This window comes from Microcaecilia unicolor, chromosome 4 (assembly GCF_901765095.1).
Source record: "Microcaecilia unicolor chromosome 4, aMicUni1.1, whole genome shotgun sequence".
Lineage (NCBI taxonomy): Eukaryota > Metazoa > Chordata > Amphibia > Gymnophiona > Siphonopidae > Microcaecilia > Microcaecilia unicolor.
Genome location: NC_044034.1, coordinates 240,564,071 through 240,587,461, shown reverse-complemented (window position 1 = coordinate 240,587,461; position 23,391 = coordinate 240,564,071). Strand labels below are relative to the sequence as shown.

At 42.0% G+C, this 23,391-nt stretch overlaps 1 protein-coding gene across 1 annotated transcript in view; it reads left to right on the top strand.

The window, feature by feature from the left end:
- Positions 1-23,391, top strand: part of FARP1 (FERM, ARH/RhoGEF and pleckstrin domain protein 1) — a 424,664-nt gene that overhangs the window by 306,327 nt on the left and 94,946 nt on the right. Inside the window, 1 exon segment of the mRNA XM_030201356.1 lies at positions 14,572-14,759. Coding sequence (XP_030057216.1) covers positions 14,572-14,759 — 188 coding nt within the window.

Genomic DNA, 23,391 nt, shown 5'->3' with positions numbered 1-23,391 from the left:
TCAAACAACAAACGAGCTGCCAAGTTCTGAACCATTTGCATAGATTTAATACCAGTAGCAGATAAACCCAAGTAGGCTATGTTACAATAATCGATACCACTCAAAACCATGGCTTTAACAACTCGTACTAGATCCATTTTTGGTAGAAGATTCCACAATATACTTCATAAATGAAGCTTAAAGTAAGAGTTACAAACCAATTGTTGAATCTGGAATTTAAAGGAAAACTGAGAGTCAAACAAAAATCCCAGGCTACGTACCTGGGGTGCCTACTTTCACAGGAACTCCTGCCAGTAGTACAGTTTCAGGAAAAATGAACTTCCACTAACATAAAGCAGTCCTGTTTTTTCCAAATTTAACTTCAAACGATTCCTTACCAACCACTCAACAGAGGATGAGAATGTATTTGTAAATGCCCACCTCCTTGAGGAGACACACAATAAAAAGTTTGAAGGCAGGCTGGTGGGTGAGTGTCATTGACACACTGATCAGCAGTGTCGAGGCCTAGCATGGGAGGATATTTGGCAACTCTCCTTCAGCTTATTTGGCTTTAAAGTGGACCTGACTCAAAACTTAGTGATGACCACTGAAATAAAGAAAACGAGCAATTGCAAAATTCCCAGTGCTTTAAAATTAGAGAGAGGTGTAAACACAGTTGCCAATACTATGTCACACGACAATAATGAAACACTTTTTGTACACTTTTAATAGGCATGCACGTCTTGAAAATATAATGTAAATAGTGTAAAATAGTGATATGATTCTACTAGCTATCAATTGTATCATGTTAAAGTACATTTTAAGAAATGTTTACAGTAAAGTGAGCTTGACAGTTCCCTTTTCAACCTCAGAGAAGGATATTGATCAGATTCAGAATGATCAGCAGCATTCAGTGAATTTGATCGATGTTGGCACAAATGATACTGCTAGGTATCCTGCTGAGCATATCAAACATGACTTCATGGCTGTGGGTCAGAGGATGAAGCATCTACATGCACAGGCGGTGTTCTCGTCTATCATTCCTGTTAAAGGTAATGGCCAAATGAGGGAAGCTTGCATCCTGGAACTGAATGTGTGGCTGCGTGGATGGCGCCAACATGAGCGCTTTGGTTTCCTAGACCATGGGATGAATTTCCATGAGTTACTGAGCAGTGATGTGTCCATTCTTTCAAAGAAGGAATGAAGTTTCTTCAGTAGCAGACTGTCTAAAAGATGACTTTAAACTACATTTTCAGGGGATGGGTGAGAAAAGCCCCAAAGTCATTAATAACCCTCAGAAAGGTAAGACATCAAATACCTTTATAGAAAAGGAAAAAAACAGTAAAATCTGGAGAGCTTTGTTATACCAATGCCTATAGTATGGGAAACAAATTTCTAGATCTAGGGGCTACAATGATAGAAGCTGACTTGGATTTAGTGGCGGTCACGGAGTCAGGGTTCAGTGAGAACCATGACTGGGATATAGTTATACCTGGCTATAATCTATTCAGGAAGGACAGGGTAGGAAAAAAGGGTGGATGAGTGGCATTATATATGTTACAAATAGTATTAAAGTGACAGAATTGCAGGACATATGGGGGTAAGGAAGAAGCATTGTGGGTTAAACTGGTAAGAGGGAAAGGAAAATGTATTTACATTGGTATAATATAACAGGTCATCTTCACAGTCAGAAGAAATGAATAGAGACTTAATGGAAGACATTCACAAGATAGCTAGGAAAGGGGAAGTACTAATGATAAGTGATTTTAATATTCCAGACGTTGATTGGGGCGTCCCTGCTGTGGGGTCATTTAGAAGCAAAGGTATCTTGGATTCTTTACAGGATGAATTGTTCCAGCAGTAGGTAATGGAACCAATGCATGATGGAGCTATTCTAGACCTGGTGCTTACAAACGGGGAGAATATTTCTGATGTTACGGTGGGAGATCATTTGGCATCTAGTGATCACCGAATGGCGTGGTTCAATATTAAGACACAGGAGGAGAGGGCTTATTCAAGATTGAAGGCCCTAGATTTCAAAAGAACTAACTTTGCTAAGATGGGGGAATTTCTTAAGAAAGAGTTAGTTGGATTGGAGCAGCTGAAGGAAGTAAAACATCAGTGGACAAAACTGAAAGGAGCTCTTTTAAAGGCAACAAACCTTTATGTTAGAAAATTACATAAAAGTAAGAGGTAAAGAAGGCCGTTCTGGTTCTCAAACATAGTAGCTGAAAAGGTAAGGGAAAGAAGGTTAGCGTTCATACATTACAAGATGACTCAGACATCAGGAAGACAGGGAAAAATACCTGGAAAAGCTGTCAGGAAAGCAAAGAGGCAAATGGAAGAAAAGATAGTCGATACAGTAAAATTGGAGGACAACACATTTTTCAGATATGTGAGTGACAAGAGAAAGTGCCATAATAGCATTGTGAGGCTCAAAGCGGAGGGGGAGGAATATGAAAAAGATGATAACGATAAAGCTGAAATGCTTAACAATTATTTCTGTTCTATGTTCATGGACGAAAGGCCAGGGGTAGGACTGTAGAAAAGAAATGCCAACGGGGATGGATGTTTGGTAGACCAGGAACGATTCCCAGAAGACTGTTCGTGAGAAGCTAGCTAAACTAAAAATATACAAAGTGATAGGTCCTGATGGGATACATCCGAGGATACTCAAGGAACTTGGAGAAGTTCTGGTGGCTCCACTGTCTAAACTCTTCAATGCTTCTTTAGAGACTGGAGTTTTTCCGGAGGACTGGAGAAGGGTGGATGTGGTCCCTCTGCACAAGAGCAGAAGTAAAGAGGAGGTTGGGAATTACAGACCTGTCAATCTGACCTAAACTAATCTGAGTAAACTAATGGAAATGCTTCTAAGTCAGAGGATTGTGAGGTTTCTCAAATCAAATGGACTGCAAGACCTGAGGCAACATGGTTTCACTAGAGGCAGGTCATGCCAGACAAATCTGATTGATTTCTTTGACTGGGTGACCAAACAGTTGGGTGTGGAAGGGGTATTAGATGTGGTGAACTTGGATTTTCGCAAAGCCTTTGGCATGGTTCTGCACAGAAAACTGATAAACTGAATGCCCTTGGTATAGGACTGGGTTAAAAACTGGTTAAATGGAAGGACACAGAGAGTAGCAGTAAAGGTGTACCTCAGGGATCAGTGGTGTACCTCAGGGATCGGTACTCAAGCCGGCTCCTTTTGGAAGTGATATTGCAGAAGGACTATCTGTTAAGGTTTGTCTTTTCCTGGATGATACCAAACTCTGTAAGTCTCTGCTGCGATCTCAAGAATTGTACTGTGTACAATTCTGGAGACTACATCTACAGAAAGATATAAACAGGATGGAGTCAGGCCAGAGGGCAGCTTCAGAATTGGTCAGTGGTCTCCGTCATAAAACATATAGAGACTGGCTTATGAACCTCAACATGCATACACTGGAAGAAAGGGGATATGATAGAGATGTTTAAATACCACAGTGGCATTAATGTACAGGAGGTGAGCCTTTTTCAAATGAAGGAAAATGCTGGAATGAGAGGGCATGGGATGAAGTTAAGAGGAAATAGGCTTAGGAGGAATCTAAGAAAACACTCTTTCACAGAAAGTGTGGTGGAGCTGTGTAATGGCCTCCTGGTGGAGATCATGGAGGAGACAAGGACTGTATCAGAATTTAAGAAAGCATGGGACAAGTACGTGGAATCCCTTTCAAAAAGGAGAAGTTAGTGGTTAAAGAGAATGGGCAGATTGGATGGGCCATTTGGCCCTTATCTGCTATCATGTTTCTGTGTTTCTACACAGATTTGTAGTTATTCTGTTTAATGTCCCATGACAGGACAGGCATAGAATGCCAGAATTTGCATCTCTAATCGGGAGCGTAGCCAGACCTGTTATTTCGGGTGGGTCCTTCCTATCCCCATCCCTGTCCATACATATAGGTTTTTTTCTTAAACTTTCCCTCTGCCCCTGCTATCACCATGGTTCTCCCCCCCCCCCCCCCCTCATCAGCTGCTCTTTCCTCCCCGCCTGGCATCCGTTCCTCTTCCCCCTCCCCGGTTTACCTCCAAGCCGTCGCAGGCAGCAATTCCAGTAACAGCCTGTGCCAGCCCTGCAGGCTTCCCTTTACCACATCCCCACCAGTGAAAAAACAGGAAATTATGTAATTGAGGGCAGGACGTGGTAAAGGGAAATCTGCAAGGCTGGCGCAGGTTGCTTACAGGAATCGCTGATGACAATAGCTCAAAGGTAGATGGGGCAGGAGTGGGGAGTTTAGAGAGAGACGGGCAGCTGCTGTGAGGGTCAGAGAGAGAGGGGGGTGTGAGGCACCACCAATGAGGTGCTTTGGGGGCCACTAGACTGGGTGGGCCTGTGCCCACCCAGGCCCACCCATAACTATACCACTGTCTATAATGTTTGTACATAATGGCTAAGGTGGTGGTGTCTTTCTTTTGTCATTTTAACAGTCTAGTGGTCATCAATCTGCTGTCTACATACTAATGTATTTCATTGTGATGTGATCCAGTACACTTAAAAATATTGTATACAGTTGTGTACTAGTGTTAATAAAACTAACAAATTGATATCAGATTTTGAGTAGTTTGATTTGGATAAGATTAATGGCTAACGACATGCAATAGTAGTTCAGTATTTCAGTATAATACATCTTTTATTAAACCACATTAGGAAATGGTCTCAGTGAGTTTTTAATGCAGGGTTTTCCCACACAATAGTGCACTAATATTCACATTAGCACGTGTTACCTGAAAAACGTTAACATGGGAGAAGGACACACTAACTGCTCCTGTGTTAACTGTGCATTATATAGTTGCCCCAGGATTCTGTGTCACTCAAAATTGTGCATGTACCCAATTTGCAGGTGCAGTTTAGTTGAGTAACAAGTCAATTGGCACAAATGGGTACTTACAATCAATTATTGGCATTAATTGGCAATCTGGATTTGTCTGTGCATCATGCTAAGCGCTATTCTATAAAGATGCACGTGTAAATCTTTTAGGGGCCCTTTTAATAAGCTGTGGTAAAAAGGGCCCTGTGCTAATGGTGGCAGCCGTTTTTGCCACACCCTGAGGCCCTTTTTTACTGCAGCGGGTAAAAGGACTGAAAAAAGAAATGACCATGCGGTAAGATTGAACTGACCTTGTGGTCATGTGGGGGGAGCACTTACTTCCACCCATTGAGGTGGTGGTAAGGGCTCCCGCGCTGCATGATTACTGCTCAATTACTGCCAGGTAACCCCCCGTCAAAATATTTTTCAAATATTTCCGCTAGTGCCGGAAACGGCGTGCACTGGGGGTGGAACTACCGCTGATGCCAGCATTGGGCCTGCGGAAGTCCTAAAAGGGCCCCTTAGTGCAAAGGGGGCGTGGCCATGTTAAGGGCATCAGTGGATTGAGGGTGTTCACTAAAGATGCACACAGTACTATAGAATTCAGGGGATCTTTGCCTAATTTACACACAAGGATTTACACCAGGTTCACTCAAAGTTGGGTGCAGATCCTGGCACTATCTGCACCCATCTCGGAGCACTGTTTATAGAATAGCGCTCAGCATTCATTTTTTTTGCAGTGCCCAAATATGGATGCCATGTACTGAATGTAGTTCTTAACGCACACTAAAGCAAATGCACTAGCTAAATAACACTTCCACATCCATGATTCCCCCCCCCCCCCCAAAAAAAAAAAAAAAAGATTACAGCAATAACTTGTGATTAGCACACAATGACAGGCAAATTACCGTGAAAAGCTTTAACGTGTTTTGTGGTAAGACTTTTTCCCACATAAAGCATGTGTTAACGCTTAATATAGCTTAATAAAAGGACTCCCTTTTTTCTTATAAATGTAAGGTGCTGCAATTACTTATTAAATTAACTGTATCTGTCTGCACATGCTCGCAGAGTGGAGGAGTAGCCTAGTGGTTAGTGCAGTAGACTTTGATCCTGGGGAACTGAGTTCGATTCCCACTGCAGCTCCTTGTGACTCTGGGCAAGTCACTTAACCCTCCGTTGCCCCTGGTACAAAATAAGTACCTGAATATATGTAAACCGCTTTGAATGTAGTTGCAAAAATCTCAGAAAGGCGGTATATCAGGTCCCATTTCCCCCCTCTTATCTACAGTGGAGCTCATCCTATTCATTTTATAACTTATACATGCAACTTTATTGTCTTAATACCCCAGCTGTATGTTACCATTTATAACAATCAGAAATCCACATAATAGAAAAATAAATATATTGTAAAAATATTACTCCAATTGTCTTCAGGGCAATAGAGTTCTAATGGGGTAGACATTATGTGTAGTTTTGTAGCTTTACTTCAGTGGTGTTTGAGATTTTAACAAACTGAGAAATTACTCAATTTATTATTAGTAAGAGTAAACCTCTGGCTACATAATGCAGCAAGTGTCATTGTTAGTTTTAATTGATATCATAAAAAAGTGTTAACACTTATGAGCTCTCAAAGTCTTTATAAGAACAGCCATACTGGGTCAGACCTAAGGTCCATCTGGCCCAGTATCCTACCTCCAGCAGTGGGCAATCCAGGTCACAAGTACCTGACAGCCCAATAATAGAACCATTCCATGCTACCAGTCCCAGGCAAGCAAATTAGGGACTTCTCCTCCAGGAACTCGTTCAAACCTTTTTTTAAAAACCCAGATACGAGACTTCCGGTGATGGAGTGAGAGGAGAAGACGTGTTTTCTGTCTCTCTGAGAACCCTCCCCCAGCAACGCTAAAATAGCACTAAAAATAAACGAACTAACAGCGTTTTGCGATCATAGGAGCAGTCCTATATGGACCAATACCTAATTCGAACAGCAACAACAATGCCTGGGAAAACAGTAAAGAAAGAAGCCGAACGACAGCGCGGACCGAGTGAGCCTAAAATGGCGGAAAGCCCTACGCAGATGAACTCGTCTCCGGTGTTTACCCCGTCGCAACTAGCACAATTGACGGAGGCCGTCAAAACAGCTATGGCGCCCCAGTATGCCCAGATATCCGAACAACTAGCAGCGGTAGAAACATTACTGGCAGATACAACAAGGAGGACCGGGGACCTGGAAGGCCGCATAGTAGTAGCCGAGGAGGCAGAACATGCTTTGCAGGAGCAAGTCCGTGAATTGGAAAAATTAACGGCAACCCAGGCTCAACAACTAGACGATCTAGAAAACAGATCACGGAGATCGAATTTGCGGATAGTGGGAATTCCTGAGACAGTGCCTGACCAACTACTTCAAACACAATTAGAACGCTGGCTAAAAGAGGAATTTGCGCTGTCGGACAGCGCGGGGCCTCTCTGCCTGGAGCGCGCTCATCGATTGGGCCGAAAAGGAACTGGAAATGGCAGAGCAAGAGTAGTTATTACAAAGATCCACAACTTTGTGCACAAAACTGAGATACTAAGAGGTGCACGCCAGAAATGGGACACATTGACATTTGATGGAGCAAAAATAAAAATCTTTCAGGACTATTCGAGAGTACTGCAGGAATGCAGGCGAGCCTTTGGACCAATATGCACAAAATTAGCAACATTGAATAGAAGATTCATGCTCGCTTATCCGGCACAATTGAGAGTACTGCAAAATGGAAGCTGGAGAGTGTTTCGGACACCGCAGGAAGCACAAGATGGGCTCCAAGATCAACTGAACTTTGAGGACACTAACACATGAATCCAGTACAAGATATCTGAGGTATAGCTTTGAATACCCTGACATAGGGAGTACAACTATAACTTAAGAGGACTTGTTGGCTTTTACACTATATTGAGTTAGAGGGGGAAGGCAATTAGACCTGCACAAGACCGAACACAAGAAATTGGATAATATAGAGAATAAGCGGGCTGGGGGAGGGGAACCATCATTATACGTCTTACACCATAGGGTGGATGGGGTGGACCAAGGATTATGGGAAGGAGAAATGGGGGGGGGCGGGAAGGAAAGAGGGAGGGAGGGAAGAGGGGAGAAAATCGGAAGAGAGCAGGACACAGGAGATTAAAGAGGGAAGGGGAGCTATCACAGAAGCAACTAACACAATTGAAATTACAACCACAAGAAGGGAAGATATGTAGTAAGAGGAGAAGGGGAATAACTTCGGGGAGGGAGGGTAGGAATAATACACCCCTACATGCGTTGAGTAGAACAAAAATCAAGGAACCCACAGTTAAGAGCAGATCAATAGAGAGGAAGGCGAGGCTGGGCGCCCAAATCTCAAACATACTAAAGAAAAACTGGATTTTAATATGGCTATTGCTAGGCTGGGATGGCTAAGATGATCCGGTTCATATCTTGGAACGTTGGGGGCATAGCAACTCCTGTGAAAAGGTCGAAAATACTACAGGCATTGCAGAGACATAGAGCAGATGTAGCTTGCCTACAGGAAACTAGACTTTCGGAAGACGAACACTGTAAATTGAAAAGAGCTTGGGTGGGGGAAGTATTTTCTGCTCCTGCGGCAGGCAGGTCAAAGGGAGTAGCAATATTAATAAGGAAGGGAATAGCAGCTAAGGCAAAATTGCTCCAGGCAGACCCCCAGGGACGATACGTCCTAATACATCTTTGGCTTCAAAATAAAGAGTTCTTGGTCATATCCTTATATGGGCCCAATGATTTCTCGCCAAGTTTCTTCCAAACCATAATAAAACAGTGTGCCCCGTATGCGTCTTTGAAATTGCTGATATGTGGAGACTTTAATTTAGTAATGGACCCAATGATGGACACCACTAATCCAAGAGAAGCACCACAAGGGGGGAGTAGAAAGCGGGCACTCTCGACATTCACACGCACGTTGGGCTTGGTAGACACTTGGCGGGCATTACATCCAGAGACAAAAGATTATACACATTTATCTAGGGCACATGGTACCAGCTCTAGAATAGACTATATACTCCTGGACAGTTCGGCGTTCTCCTGGGTACGAGATACTGGAATAGGCCCTATAGAAATATCAGATCACGCAATGGTGTGGATGGAGATAGAGGCCTCAGAGTATTATAGGCATGGAGGGGGTTGGAGATACCCGATGTACTTACATGGAGACAAAGAATTCACTCGTTACCTTAATGCTAAATGGAAGGATTATGAACGGTTTAATAACCAGCACATGAATAATCCAAAATTATACTGGATGGCCTCCAAGGCAGTAGTGCGGGGGGATATAATTGCCTTTGTACAAAGCCGTAAGAAAAAGCAAGCAAGGGCAATTTTACATTTAGAAACCCAACTTAAGAAAGCCAAACAAGTTCATATAAAAAACCCAACAGCAATCAATAAGGAACAATACTTAACGGCCCAAATCACCCTTAATACCTTAATTCACAAACAGACCATAAGATCCTTAACATATTATAAATGTAAACTACAACGCTTTGGTAACAAAGCAGGCACTATATTAGCAAGGCTGCTGAAAACAGAGACCCCAGGACGGTTAATCACTGCAATGCAAGACCACAAGGGGGCGATAAAAAATAAGAGTGAAGATATAGGGAGGATATTTCATAATTATTTTAGTTCCCTATATGGGGGCTTGCCGAGAAAGGACATAGGGGACTTGGAGGAATATTTAGATCGAATGGGCTTCCCTAAACTCCAGCCACAACAAATAGACATGTTAAATAGTCCTATAACAGGGACAGAATTGCAAAACACGATCAAAGCGTTAGCCATGAACTTGGCACCTGGGCCTGACGGCTTTATGGGAGAATATTATAAGATACTATCGAAAGAAGGTTTGGAAGCCCTGGGGAAATACTTGGAACAGGTAGTGAAAGACAAAGAATTCCCCCTGTATGCTAACGATGCACTAATCACTTTGATACCTAAGCCAGGTAAGGAGAACACACAACCAGGTTCCTATAGGCCAATCTCTCTGATAAACTTAGATGTAAAGATACTGGCTCGCATTCTTGCCACCAGATTAGGACAACTCCTTCCTGACTTAATAGGGGAAGAACAAGTAGGTTTTGTGAGGAACCGGCAAGCAGGGAACAATGTTAGACGACTGCTCTTGGCAATGGCAAAGAGCCAGCAAGACCAGGAACCAGCTTTGATTCTTAGTCTGGATGCTGAAAAGGCATTTGATAAGGTAGACTGGGGATACTTGTTTGGTCTGTTAAACCATATGGGTATTCAAGGATGGTATGGAGATGCATTGGGGGCACTGTATAACAAACCTCGAGCAGCAGTTTTGGTAAATTGAATAAAGGGAACTTCTTTTGAGATCAAACAGGGAACTAGGCAGGGATGCCCGCTCTCGCCCCTCCTGTTTATCCTGGCCATGGAACCACTGCTACAAGCTCTTAAAGCAGATGGAGGGGTGAAGGGGGTGCCCTTGGCGGGAGGCATAGTCAAAGCCCTTGCCTTTGCTGATGATTTATTAGTAATAACCCAACAACCAGAAAGGGCAATACCTAGAATACTGGAGATAGTAAAGGAGTATGGGGACCTGTCGGGGTACATATTGAACATTCAAAAATCTAGGGCTTTGGAGGTACTGCAGGGGGATGCTCTCAGACAGACACTAGCATTACCCATGGAATGGGAGACAGAGACAATAAAATATCTGGGAGTATTAATACCTCGAGAACTTACTCAGCTATACGACCGAAACATGAGAAAACTGATGAATACAACAAAGTTAACTTTACAAATGTGGCAAGGATTCCCATTATCGCTTCTGGGTCGGATAGCCCTTTATAATATGGTAACAGTGCCCAGATGGCTCTACATATTTCAGACTTTGCCTTTGTACCTGACCAAGGCTGACGAAAAACAACTAAACAAGTTATTACAGACCTTTTTGTGGGCGCAAAAAAAACCAAGAATAGCACTATCCACACTTCATCTATCAAGAGAATTCGGAGGCCTGGGACTATTGAACCTTCGGGAAATGACAATTGCAAGTGGCATGAGGCACTTAAATGACTGGCTAAGACGCACACAATATTTTACTCCCTCTCACCTCGAACTGCAAGAAATAGGCCAGAGACATATCAGCTACCTGATACATAAAAAAAAAAATAAAGCGGAAATGAGCTTGTTAAGGGCAGCACAAATTTTGCACACAGCTCAAGCGGTGTGGAGTTGTCTCTGTAGACACCATAAATTTCGAGCCGCCACAACCCCATACCTTCCAATTTGGGGTAACCCAGAATTCCCACCTGGACAACAACATGCGGCCTTTGTACGTTGGAAGGAAAAAGGATTGGAATACATGTACCAGGCACTAGACAAGGATGGGAAGATTAAATCATGGGAACAATTAAAAAACCAGTTTCTGCTTGACTCATCAGATTGGTTTCATTATTTGCAGCTGCAACATTACAGCCGTAGTCTCCCACAGGAAACAATGACAGAAGATGTACAGGAGGAGCTGGGATCGGCCCTCTCATTGGGAGCACAACAAAAAGTACCATTGAAATTTTACCATAGACATTTAAAGGAAATGGCAAAAGAACCAGATTTCGTGACACTATCGAAACTGTGGAGTGCGGAGTTGGGAGTGGATATAACTGCAGCATTGATCCGGGAACATTTGATTGGATATCGTAAGAATACGGATCAAACGTATTATTGGGAGATGCAGTTTAAGTTTACGTTGAGAGCGTATGTCCCTCCTAGACGCGCATTTCACATGGGCATATCACCAGATGGAGCATGCCCCAAGTGTAAGGCGGAGGGAGCAACATTGGGACATATGTTCTGGAGTTGTCCACAGATTGGATCATACTGGAAGGCATTGATACGACGAGTGGCAGACATGTGGGATATACAATGGCAAGTAGAACCAATGCTGTTGTTTGGCCACCCAAAACTATCGGGAAGCCCTCCAAGAGGATGTCGAACTTTTGTGTTCAAAACGATTATGGTGGCTAAGAAAATAATCCTATTGATGTGGTTGTCAGCGGAGAGCCCTTCGGTATCTCACTGGAGAGGGCAGATGATTAACTTGTTACGCACGGAACGGATAAGCCTGAGAGGTCGGGGACCCCTCGTTACAAAGAACTTCTGGAATTGCTGGACCCTGTTCTGGTTGACCTTGACTCCCCAAGCCAGAGGTCAAATAATAAATATATGAGAACTAAAGTGGAATAAGAAATAACCGTGGTGTGAATTATAACTGTGATAGAGGGTGGGTAAGGGTGGGAGGGTAGGGGAAGGGAGGGAGGGAGGGAGGGAAGGGAAAGGGAGGGGGGAAAAAGAGGGGAAAAATAAAGAATTGGAGAACAATAGATCAGTTTGGCGATAAAAGGGCAGATATTTAGTATGCCATATACTGAGTTTATTTTGCTGTACAATGTATAAAGATGCATAAGTTACTGTTAAGCTGTAAGGGTCCAATAAGATGTTGATGGTGACGCAAATAAGTTATAACAGAAGCCAAAATATTGTTGAATAAGTTTATTTTGAAATTTTCTCCAATAAAAAAAATGATTGAAATAAAAACCCAGATACACTGACTGCCATTACCACATCCTCCGGGAATGAGTTCCAGAGCTTAACTATTCTTTGAGTGAAAAAATATTTCCTCCTATTTGTTTTAGAGTATTTCCATGCAATTTTATTGAGTGTCTCCCTAGTCTTTGTATTTTTTGAATGAATAAAAAATTGATTCATCTCTACCTGCTCCACACCCCTCAGGATTTTGTAGACCTCAATCATATCCCCCTCTCAGTCGTCTCTTTTCCAAGCTGAAGAGCGCTAACCTCTTTAGCCTTTCCTCATATTTTTGGCCTTATTTTGCACCCCTCTCTTAATAATTCCTAACATCTTGTTTGTTTTTTATAGCTGCCACTGCACACTGGGCAGAAGATTTCAGAGTATTGTCTACAATGACACCTAGGTTTTTTTCTTGAGTGCTGACTCCTACAGTGGACCCTTGCATCAGATAACTATAATTTGGATTATTCTTCCCAATGTACATCACTTTTTATTTGTCAACATTAAATTTCTTCTGCCATTTAGATGCCCAGTCTTCCAGTTTCCTAAGGTCTTCCTGCAATTTTTCACAATCTGCACGCATTTTGACAACTTTGAATAGTTTTGTGTCATCTGCACATTTAATCTCCTCACTCATCATTCCAATTTCCAGATCATTTATAAATATGTTAAACCAATCCCAGCACAGATCTCTGTGGCATTCCACTATTCACCCTCTTCCATTGAGAAAAATGGTCAGTTTTCTGTCCAATAAGCAATTCTTAATCCACAGAAGGACATTGCCTCCTATCCCATTACTCCTTAATTTTCTCAGGAATCTCTCATGAGGTACTTTGTCATAAGCGTTCTGAAAATCTAGATACACTACATCAACCAGCTCACCTTTATCGATATGTTTATTCACGCCTTCAAAGAAATGAAGCAAATTGGTAAGGAAAGTCCTCCTTTGCTGAATCCATGCTGACATTGTCCCATTAAACCATGATTGTCTACGTGTTCCGCAATTTTATTCTTTATGATAGTTTCCACTATTATGCCCGGCAATGAAGTCAGGCTTACCTTAATTCATATTTCTCTATCATGAGCATAAAAAATTTTTCTCCAAAGTTAATATTCTCAACACTTTCCTGATGCAGCCTTATGAAGCATAGCTGTGAAATGCTGACCACTGTCTGAGAGAGACTTGTAGACAGATTGAAGTTGTGCCATGCTTTTTGGCATTATATAAAAGAGATGTTAATAAAAGGATAAAATGATTTAAAAAATGGAATCAGAGATTTTGGAGAGTATTTTTATGCCCATAATATAGAAATATGAACCAAGGGTTAAAATTACCCTGAGCGGTTCTCTGAGGCTTTTTCCTTTCTCAGTTTTTCATTCATTTGTTGAATTTATAAGTAAAAACTTCCCTATGGAGTGACACACAATAAGGAGTATTATTAATTTAAGTGTTTTCGATTAGCACATCTGAAGCAGCTTTCTGTATAAAAGAAATTCTAGAATTTCTATTCCAAACAGTCAGAGGAGAGTGGAATGGATTAAGAGGCATAATTTCTTTTATTGTGTTTAGAATTGGACATTTAGTTTTTCTAGTGCTTTTTCATTTGGGTATATTAACCATCTTTGTGAAGAGATTCTTTCAAGGCGGTGTACAGCTAGTCTAGCTTGACAAACAATTATTGTTCTTCTATTTCTTAGTACTGTACCAAAACACTTTCCATAGGATCTCCTTAGGTATTGTATATTGACCAGTGTTTCCCAAGTGTAGTCCTAGAGTACCCCTTGCCAGTCAGGTTTTCAGGATATCCACAATGAATATGCATGATCTTGATTTGCATACACAGCCTCCATTATATGCAAATCTCTTTCATGCATATTCATTGTGGATATCCTGAAAACCTGACTGGCAAGGAGTACTACAGGACCGGACTTGGGAAACACTGCTATGGACCCAAAGATCTAAGGTTTTAGCAACTGGCTTACACAACAAATGCAGTAACTACTACTGTTATATTTGGTTTTACAATAAGTCACATTTTAAAGGTGTGAAAAAATAATATCCATCATCTTTCCCATCTGCTACCTATTTTTGTTTTTGATGTGTCTGATACATTAATTCTAATTATGTGTTTGTTTTGTTAACAGGGTCTTTGACAGGAAGTCCTCACCTTTCAGAGCTGTCAATTAATTCTCAAGGAGCACCACCAGGGCTAAACTCCTCCTTGCCTCCAAACCTAAGTCCTGATATCAAGCAGTCTTCGCCAGTGATTAGTCCATTGCTGAATGACTCTTCATGCGTCAGGACAGATGACGAAGAAGAAGTAAGAAGAAAGGTACCAAGGTTAACTATTCCTTGACTGTTGAGCCATGTTCAGCTTAGTGAAAGGGCCCCTATTTTTGTAAAGTGCTACTTACTTATGTTAGTCTTTTTATTTTTTTGCCTCTTGCAGCATCACATCCTGATTTATGATGACAGGTTGTTCCCCATTATGAAATAGCCTTCAGCTGGATTAACTATCCCCCCCCCCCCCCCCCCCACCTCCCCAGTGAGCTTTTTTGCAGAATGTTGAGCTAACATCTTTTGGGAAGGAGGACCCTTTGTCCAATCTGAAAAGAACTTATATGGAGTATGTTAACATAGCATCAGGCTGATTTTAAATTACAATTCATTACATTTTGAGTCTCATATGTTGTCAATTTAGGATTTATATAGCTTTTATTATGTTACTGTAGGAAGAAAAAGATATTTAGCAGCATTTTCTAAAGTTGATATCCTCTTAGGAACAGGAAATGAATGCAAAACACTTACTTGCTGTTTCAGATTTTTTTTTTTTTACACCTTTCCCAAACCTAAGCTATGAATAGATTGTGTTATGCAGGTTTCACCCTTCAGCACTGTTGGTGTAGATGAATTTTGTAATGCTTTCGTACTGCAACGTTAAAAAAAATCTCTTTTAGTACAAAAATATAGCATTTTAAAAAATCGATGACATATGATTGTCCTATTTGGAACCTTAACAGAAAGAGTTAAGGGACCTTTTTACTAAAGGGCGTTAACGCATGGAAACAGGCTACTGTGTGACTGTGTTAAGGGGTTTTGAGGTAGTTTGCCTATTTCCACGTGTTAAAAAGTACATTACTGCATTTTTCAGATTGTTTGAGGGAGCATAGTATGGTTGAGAGTGGGTGTGGAAGTGTTGGGCAGCTCACACTTACACTTAGATCAGAGTTAACGCAGGACCCCTTTCTGCCTCCTAAATAGGACGCAGTAAATGGTCCTGTGTTAATTCTTAGGGCTCTGTTTACTAAGGTGCACTAGGGCGTGCTAACACTATAAACATCCATGTATTCATATGGGTGTCTCTAACGTTAGCGCACACTAAAAACGCTAGCGTGCCTATAGCATGCCTTAGTAAACAGGACCATTAGTTTCCTCTTCCATTGTATTTATGTTTATACTTGTACATTTTATAATTTTATTGTTTATTTATTTAAATAAATTTATAGCCTGCCTTTCTGAGTAACAAGTAAACATGTAGCATCAGTGAAACACATACATCATCTCTCTATATAAAAGGCAACCCCAACGTTCTGAAGCCTCCACGGAAGTTGAGGTGCCCGAGATATCCAGTGTGCCCTGGAGTGTCTGCAGTGCACCGCCCTCGCGTCAAAACGTCATGACGTCGAGGGCGGAGCTATGACACTCGAGGCCCGAAACCGAAACGCCACAGCGAACTAACAAGGCAAGTAGCTCGGAGGGACGGAGGGAGGGGGCCCCTTGCTAGCGCCCGTTTCATTGCCCTCAGAAACGGGCATTTTTTCCTAGTAGATATAATAAACACTAAAATTATAACATTGAAATTATATAAAGCTAGCAACCAAATATTAGGTGTACAGCCACAGTCTTAACTGATTGTAGTCCCTTTAGTATCGATGCCAGTTCACCCATATAAATTGCATTACAATAATTGAGTGCAGAATGACACAATGCTTGAACAACCAAGCAAAAGTCCTTGGCGTATAGGGTAAGTCTCGGCATATGAAGAATCCATGTTTTGTAAATGGAACTCCATTAAATTCAGAAGCTGCAGCTTCATGGCTAATTTCATGCGTGTAAGAAAGAACGGCTGTCTAAGACTCTGTTGTGGCTATAGAGAATTGAACCAATCGAGTTGTACACAACGCAAGAAAGGGTGAAGACCCTGTTGTGACTACAGAGAACTGAACCAGAAACAGTTCATAGTTGCCATTCAGTAGCAGAGGTTCAGGACAAGCTGGAGCTTTTAGCTCTCCATGTTGTGGAGGAGGAGTGAAGGCGAACCCAACAGCATTCATCACTGGATAAATGGGTCATCAGTTCTGCTCCTGGAGAACTTAAGAAAGAAGCGTGGAATGGAGTTTGGAAGGTTTGAGATGACATTATTGGCACTGATTAGATTAAATTGGAATTTTACACGCAAGTTCAAAAAAGGAGTGTAGAAGTGAGAGGGTCATGGGTGGAATGGGGGCATTCCTAACATTTACGCACATTGTTATAGAATGAGGTGGGAAGGTTGTAAACAATGTGACCACATTTCACCATTTTTGCATAAACTTCACTGGCTACCAGTACAATACACAGCCAAATTTTAAACTCTTTGTTTGATCTTCAAGGCCCTTAAAGGAAATGGCCCAGAGTACTTGAAGAACAAGGTCTCCCTCTACACACCTGCAGGGTCACTAAGGGGGAGTTTCCCTAACCACACCCTCTCCAAAGGACATTACACGATGTGATACTCGCAAGCAAATCTTCTCTGGCTTAGCCTCCATGCTCTAGAATGCACTCCCTGAAAGGCTTCACTTTACACAAGGCTATCTTTACTTTAAGGAAGCAGGTGAAAGTAAATGACACCAGCTGCACATATTATAGCAGGACATGTTTATCCACTCCTACCCTAGCCAACCTCTCTTTAACTTACTCCTGTTACTCTATCTTATTTATCTATACGTTCCGTCTTTGCTTACACCCTATGCTGTCTATTAAAATGTTTTATTGTGTTGACATTGTAATGTAGCATACTATGCCATACTTTGTATTGTTTGAATATTTTTACAGCTGTAATTGTCTATTGCTTATGTTTGACATTCTTGCTGAACACCGCCTTGAGTGAATTCCTTCAAAAAGGTGGTATATAAATCCTAATAAATAAATAAATTTGCCAAGTGGATTATTCAGTGAACATGCTGAGGGTAGACATGCAGTGCTCTAATGCTATCAGCAGCATGGAATTAAGTTAACAGCACACACACTTCAGAAGGAAGGTGAGAATCTTGGACAGAATTACGCCCAAAGAGGCACACTTAGGGGACCCAGCTGAGACTGCACCAGTGCTGACCTTGAAAAAGCAAAAAGTACTTCATGGCATTTAATTCTGTTGTTCTTACATTTCTAACTCCTCTTATTCTCTTACCTATCTATATGTTCCATATTTGCTTATACCCTATGCTGTCTATTAAAATGTTCTATTACATGTGTAGGGGCATTTTCGAAAGAAACGTCCAAGTTGCAATTTGGATGTCTTTGCAAAACATCCAAATCCAGGGGTGGGGAAAACCGTATTTTCGAAAAAAGATGAACGTCCATCTTTCGTTTCAAAAATACCATCAGAGACGTCCAAATCCTTAAATTTGGACGTTCCTAGACATGGACGTCTTTGACTTTAGGTGATTTTCGAAACCAAAGATGTCCATGTCAAAAACGTCCAAATGCAAGCCATTTGGTCGAGGGAGGAGCCAGCATTTGTAGTGCACTGGTCCCCCTGACATGCCAGCACACCAACCGGGCACCCTAGGGGACACTGCAGTGGACTTCATAAAATGCTCCCAGGAAGATAGCCCCTTTACCTTGTATGCTGAGCCCCCCAAAACCCACTACCCACAACTGTACAACACTACCATAGCCCTTACGGGTGAAGGGGGGCACCTATATATGGGTACAGTGGGTTTTGGAGAGCTCACTGTTCCTCCACAAATCTAACAGTTAGGGGGGGTATGGGCCTGGGTCCGCCTGTCTGAAGTGCACTGCAGTACCCACTAAAACTGCTCCTGGGACCTGCATGCGCTGTCATGGACCTGAGTATGACATCTGAGGCTGGCACGACATATTTTTAAAGATGTTTTTTGAGGGTGGGAAGGGGTTAGTGACCACTGGGGGAGCAACGGGAGGTCAACCCCAATTCCCTCCGGTGGTCATCTGGTCATTTCGGGCACCTTTTTGTGCCTTATTCGTAAAAGAAACACGTCCGGGTGAAAACATCCAAGTGTTCATCAGGAACGTCCTTGCTTTTTTCGATTATGGGTCAAAGACTTCCAAGTGTTAGGCATGCCCAAGTCCCGCCTTTGCTACACCTCCGACACGCCCCCTAGAAATTTGGATGACCTTGCGATGGACTGCAATTTGGAGACGTCCAAAATTGGGTTTTGATTATACCGATTTGGATGTTTCTGTGAGAAGGACGTCCATCTTCCAATTTGTGTCGAAAGATGAATGTCCTTCTCTTTTGAAAATGAGCCAGATTCTGTCAACATTGGACATAGTATAATATGCCATACTTTGTATTGTTATTTGAATATTTTTACTTCTGTAATTACCTTACTGTACACCACCTTGCGTAAATTCTTTTAAAAAGGTGGTAAATAAATCCTAATAAATTAAAATTAAATATTGTTATGGTGTTAACAGAATTTTAAGTTTGATGTTAAACTGTACCTACTGTACACTGCCTTGGGTGAATCTCTTCATAAAGGCAGTTAATAAATCCCAATAAATAAATAAACGCCCTCAAAAGATGGTGTATAAAATTTACAGCTACTGTATGATAAAATTCTGCAGTAAGCCACAGTAACTGCAAATTTTTATGCATTTTAGTAAGCCCCTAAGATTAAAAAGTGCTCTGTCAGAGATCATTTGATAACACTACATTGTGCAGGTTTGCTATCTCCCTTGCTCTGAATCAGAATGCCTCTTAATCTAGCTAGGCGATGAGGAACCAGTTTGGTTGCTTGTGATCTAACAAACACCTTGCAGCATGTTCTGTGTGAAAGAGCTCCTGGATCTGGTTACAGAGGTAACCCTGAACTTCCCTAGGTTAGTGTTCATGAGAGACTTCAATCTACATATTGAAATTCCAGATACTGCCACTGCTGTTTTCCTTGATATTTAATTATTCATTTAAAATATTTGTATCCCACACTATCTCCAAATCTAGGCAGGCTACAACAACCCATACACAATAAAAACAACAGCATTACAGTAAAACAAAACTAATGAAAACAACAAAACAGAAAAAACAATCTGGTGTTTTTCAACATCTGAGTATGCTACCAAAAACACTATCAACAATCTTAAAGCACTTAGACTTACCTATGGAACTTTGTAAGTCTAAGTGCTTTGAAAATGAGCCCCAAGATCACATAACAATAGGAGTGAATCAACTTTTAGGTATATGCTAAAAATTACTAATACATCATACTATCAATAATCCCGTAGAGAAATATATTTTTATAATCTACTTTCTTCTTTCTTTAAATATATTAAATGTGCTCATAAATTTTCATAAGGACTAGCACAGACCGGAAGGTCTAAAAATGTTTACAAGTTAATTAGTCATCGCACATTTGTTTGAGATTTTGTGTGTCATAACGTGCTTATACTTATCTCTTATCAAAAACATTTTTTTTACTTAACTTCCTTTGCCGCAGTTATTGGGTTCCGATACAGACCATGTTCCGCCATATTGCTGTTTCAAGGAACCCAACTTTAATATTTCATATTGACTGCTAAAGTCCCTGAAAATAAATGAGAAATTTAATATGTGTATCATTCTAACCTTTTAACCTTTCTTCATTAACACATTCTGCCTAGAAAAGAAAGAGAATTGCATGTACTTCCAAGCTTTCTTTCAACTGATAATAGAGTTCATGACAACATGGAAGTCGGTTCAGCTCCTCATTTAAACTAAACTAAAGAGGAACACATCACTGAGCCAGGAAGGTAATTAAAGAGACAGAACTAGTTTAACAGGAAACCTGCCTAAAATAAGTTAATAATAATTCAGTAAAAATAAGTTCACTATAAGTAAGCCTACCATTCCACTTCCCTGTTGAAACTCTCTGGTTCTATCGTATTCCAGTGATAAATCCAAAACTGCTTCTGTTTCCAAAGTTGTTTAATATAATTGCCACCCCTTCTCACACTATCCAGTTTTTCTAGTACTACAAATTTTAAATCAGACCTACTATGCTTAAAAAATGCTCCAATGTTGAACCAAAGGAGCTTGTATCACTCCTGTGCAAATTCTACTAAGATGTTCGATTATCGAAATATTTAACCTGACTTACCTACAGCCCTGAATAAACTGATTACCTGTCTAATATCATTTCAAGAATGGGCTAAACACAACGAACTTTGCCTGAACCCAAGTAAAACTGAGCTCCTCTGGGTCCCTAACAAGTGGACACATATGTGACATCAAAATCTCTTTTGGCAAGTACAAACTCCCCCTCAAATCACAAGTCAGGAACCCTGGAATACAGTTAGATTCAATACTTACTCTGATTCCCCAAATCCAAGCAACCTTCAAGAGCTGCTTCTACTATTTGTGACAACTACGCTGCCTCTCTCCGTATATTGAGAAGGCAAATATTACCCAGTTTTGCATGCCATGATAACATCAAGACTGGATTACTGGATTGTGATACACTTTACACTGGTCTGACTACAAAGGATTTGCACCAGCTCCAACTGATTCAGAATGCTGCAGCAAAGACAAATAAAAGGATACAAGCGACTTACAAGCGGTTACAACTCTATGTCTGATTTTCAAGGCCCTTAAAGGAAATGTCCCCGAGTACGTATTTATTTAATAGGATTTATTTACCCCCCTTTTTGAAGGAATTCACTCAAGGCGGTGTACAGCAAGAATGTCAAACCTAAGCATAGACAATTACAGCAGTAAAAATATTTAAACAACAATATAAGTTATGGCATAGTATACTACATTACAATGTCTACACAATAAAAACATTTTAATAGACAGCATAGGGTATAAGCCAGATACGATAACCACTCTTACCACATCCTCCGGCAAAGAGTTCCAGAGTTTAACTATTTGTAGAGTTGCAAGTCGGTGTGAATCTGGAAGAGCAAACAGAACAAATAGTAGTAAATCACTGGGACCGGGTGAAGTTGAAGATGGAACATATAGATAGATAAGATAAAGTAACAGGTGTAAGAAGATAAGGGACTAGTTTAAAGAGAGTTGCAAATGAGGTCAGAAAGGAGCTTGAACATTATCTTGGTTAGGGTTGGAGTGGATAAACATGTCATGCTATAATATGGATCACCCTCTACACACCTCCAAGGTCAATAAGGTCCTCCCAAAGAGTATTCATAACCATACCCTCTTTGAAAGATATTACACAATATGATACCCGCAAGTGAGCCTTCTCCGCAGTAGCCCCCACTCTGTATTGTCTTATTCTTTACTAGGTGATAGTTTTTTGCTCTGTAACCAAGGTGAAGGATTCTGTTAACATGTAGGTTATAATAAACATTATACCTTTTTCAAATATACGTCTCCCTTATTGATTGGAAAGAGCCTATCTTCCCCCACTCTTCTCTTTTTTCTTCCTGTATTGTTTCGTGGGGGATTAAGTGCACCTCCCCACTTTGTGTGGCTTCCTTTTTTAGATTAGATATAGGAGTCCATCTGGCTTGTCCTCTTTTCCAAACTACTGGTGTTCTAGAACAGTGGATGTGGCAGGCATGCAAATCTGGCTCATGAATATTCATTAGGAATACAATTGTATTTGTGTTCATAATTCTCTTGTTTTGGAAGAGATTTCATCTACCATCTGAAATGCTTTTTGATGAGTTGCCCTTACTATATGAGCATAGGCGTAGACTGGGGGGGCGAGACGACGACGAGGCGCCGCCGCGCCAGTAGTTAAAAAAAAAAAACACATGCAGGCACGCACTCCTCTCCATCCGCTTGGCTTCCCTGCCCTCTCTGTCTGCGTCCTGCCTTCCTCTGACGCCATTTCCTTTCGGGCTGGACGCAGACAGAGAGGGCAGGGAAGCCAAGCGGACGGAGAGGAGCGTGTCCGTCTACCCCTCTCTCTTCCTCCCTACCTCCGGCGCAGGCAGCAGTCTTTTTCAGCATTCCTGGCAGCGGTAGCGATGTACACGCTGCCTTCGGCTCTGCCCCGAAGCCTTCTCTTCAAGTTCCTGTTCCCGCATAGGCAGGGTTGCCAGGTGGAAAATTTTTTTCCCACCCAAACCAGCCTAAATCCAGCCCAAAACCCGCCCAAACTCAAACCCCGCCCCTGACACCCCCACCCCCGCGTCATCACCCCCGCTGTCATCAACCCCGCCCCCGCCATCATCAACCCCGCCCCCACCATCATCGGCCCCGCCTCCCCGTCACCGGCCCCGCCTCCCCGTCATCAGCCCCGCCCAGAACGTCACTAACCCCGCCCAAAATGTCACTAACCCCGCCCCCCGCGGCCGAAAAAAACGCCTAAAAAACCGCCCAAAAGACAAAAAAGAAGCCCAAAAAACCGCAACCCGCCGCGGGCAAAAATTTCCCACGGCGGGTCGCGGAAAACCGCCCAATTGGGCGGTAAAACCGCCCACCTGGCAACACTGCGCATAGGTGGGAACAGGAACTTGAAGAGAAGGCTTCCGGGGCAGACCGAAGGCAGCGTGTACATCGCTACCGCTGCCAGGAACGCTGAAAAAGCTGAAGACTGTTGCCTGCGCCGGAGGGAGGGAGGAAGAGAGGGGGTAAACGGAGTCACGATCTTGGACCTCGCGGGGGGGGCAGTAGAAGGAAGATGGATGGTACTGGGAGGGGTGGGGAGCAGAGGGAAGGAGCAAGAGATGGATGGGACTGGGAGAGGTGGGGAGCAGAGGGATGTACCAGG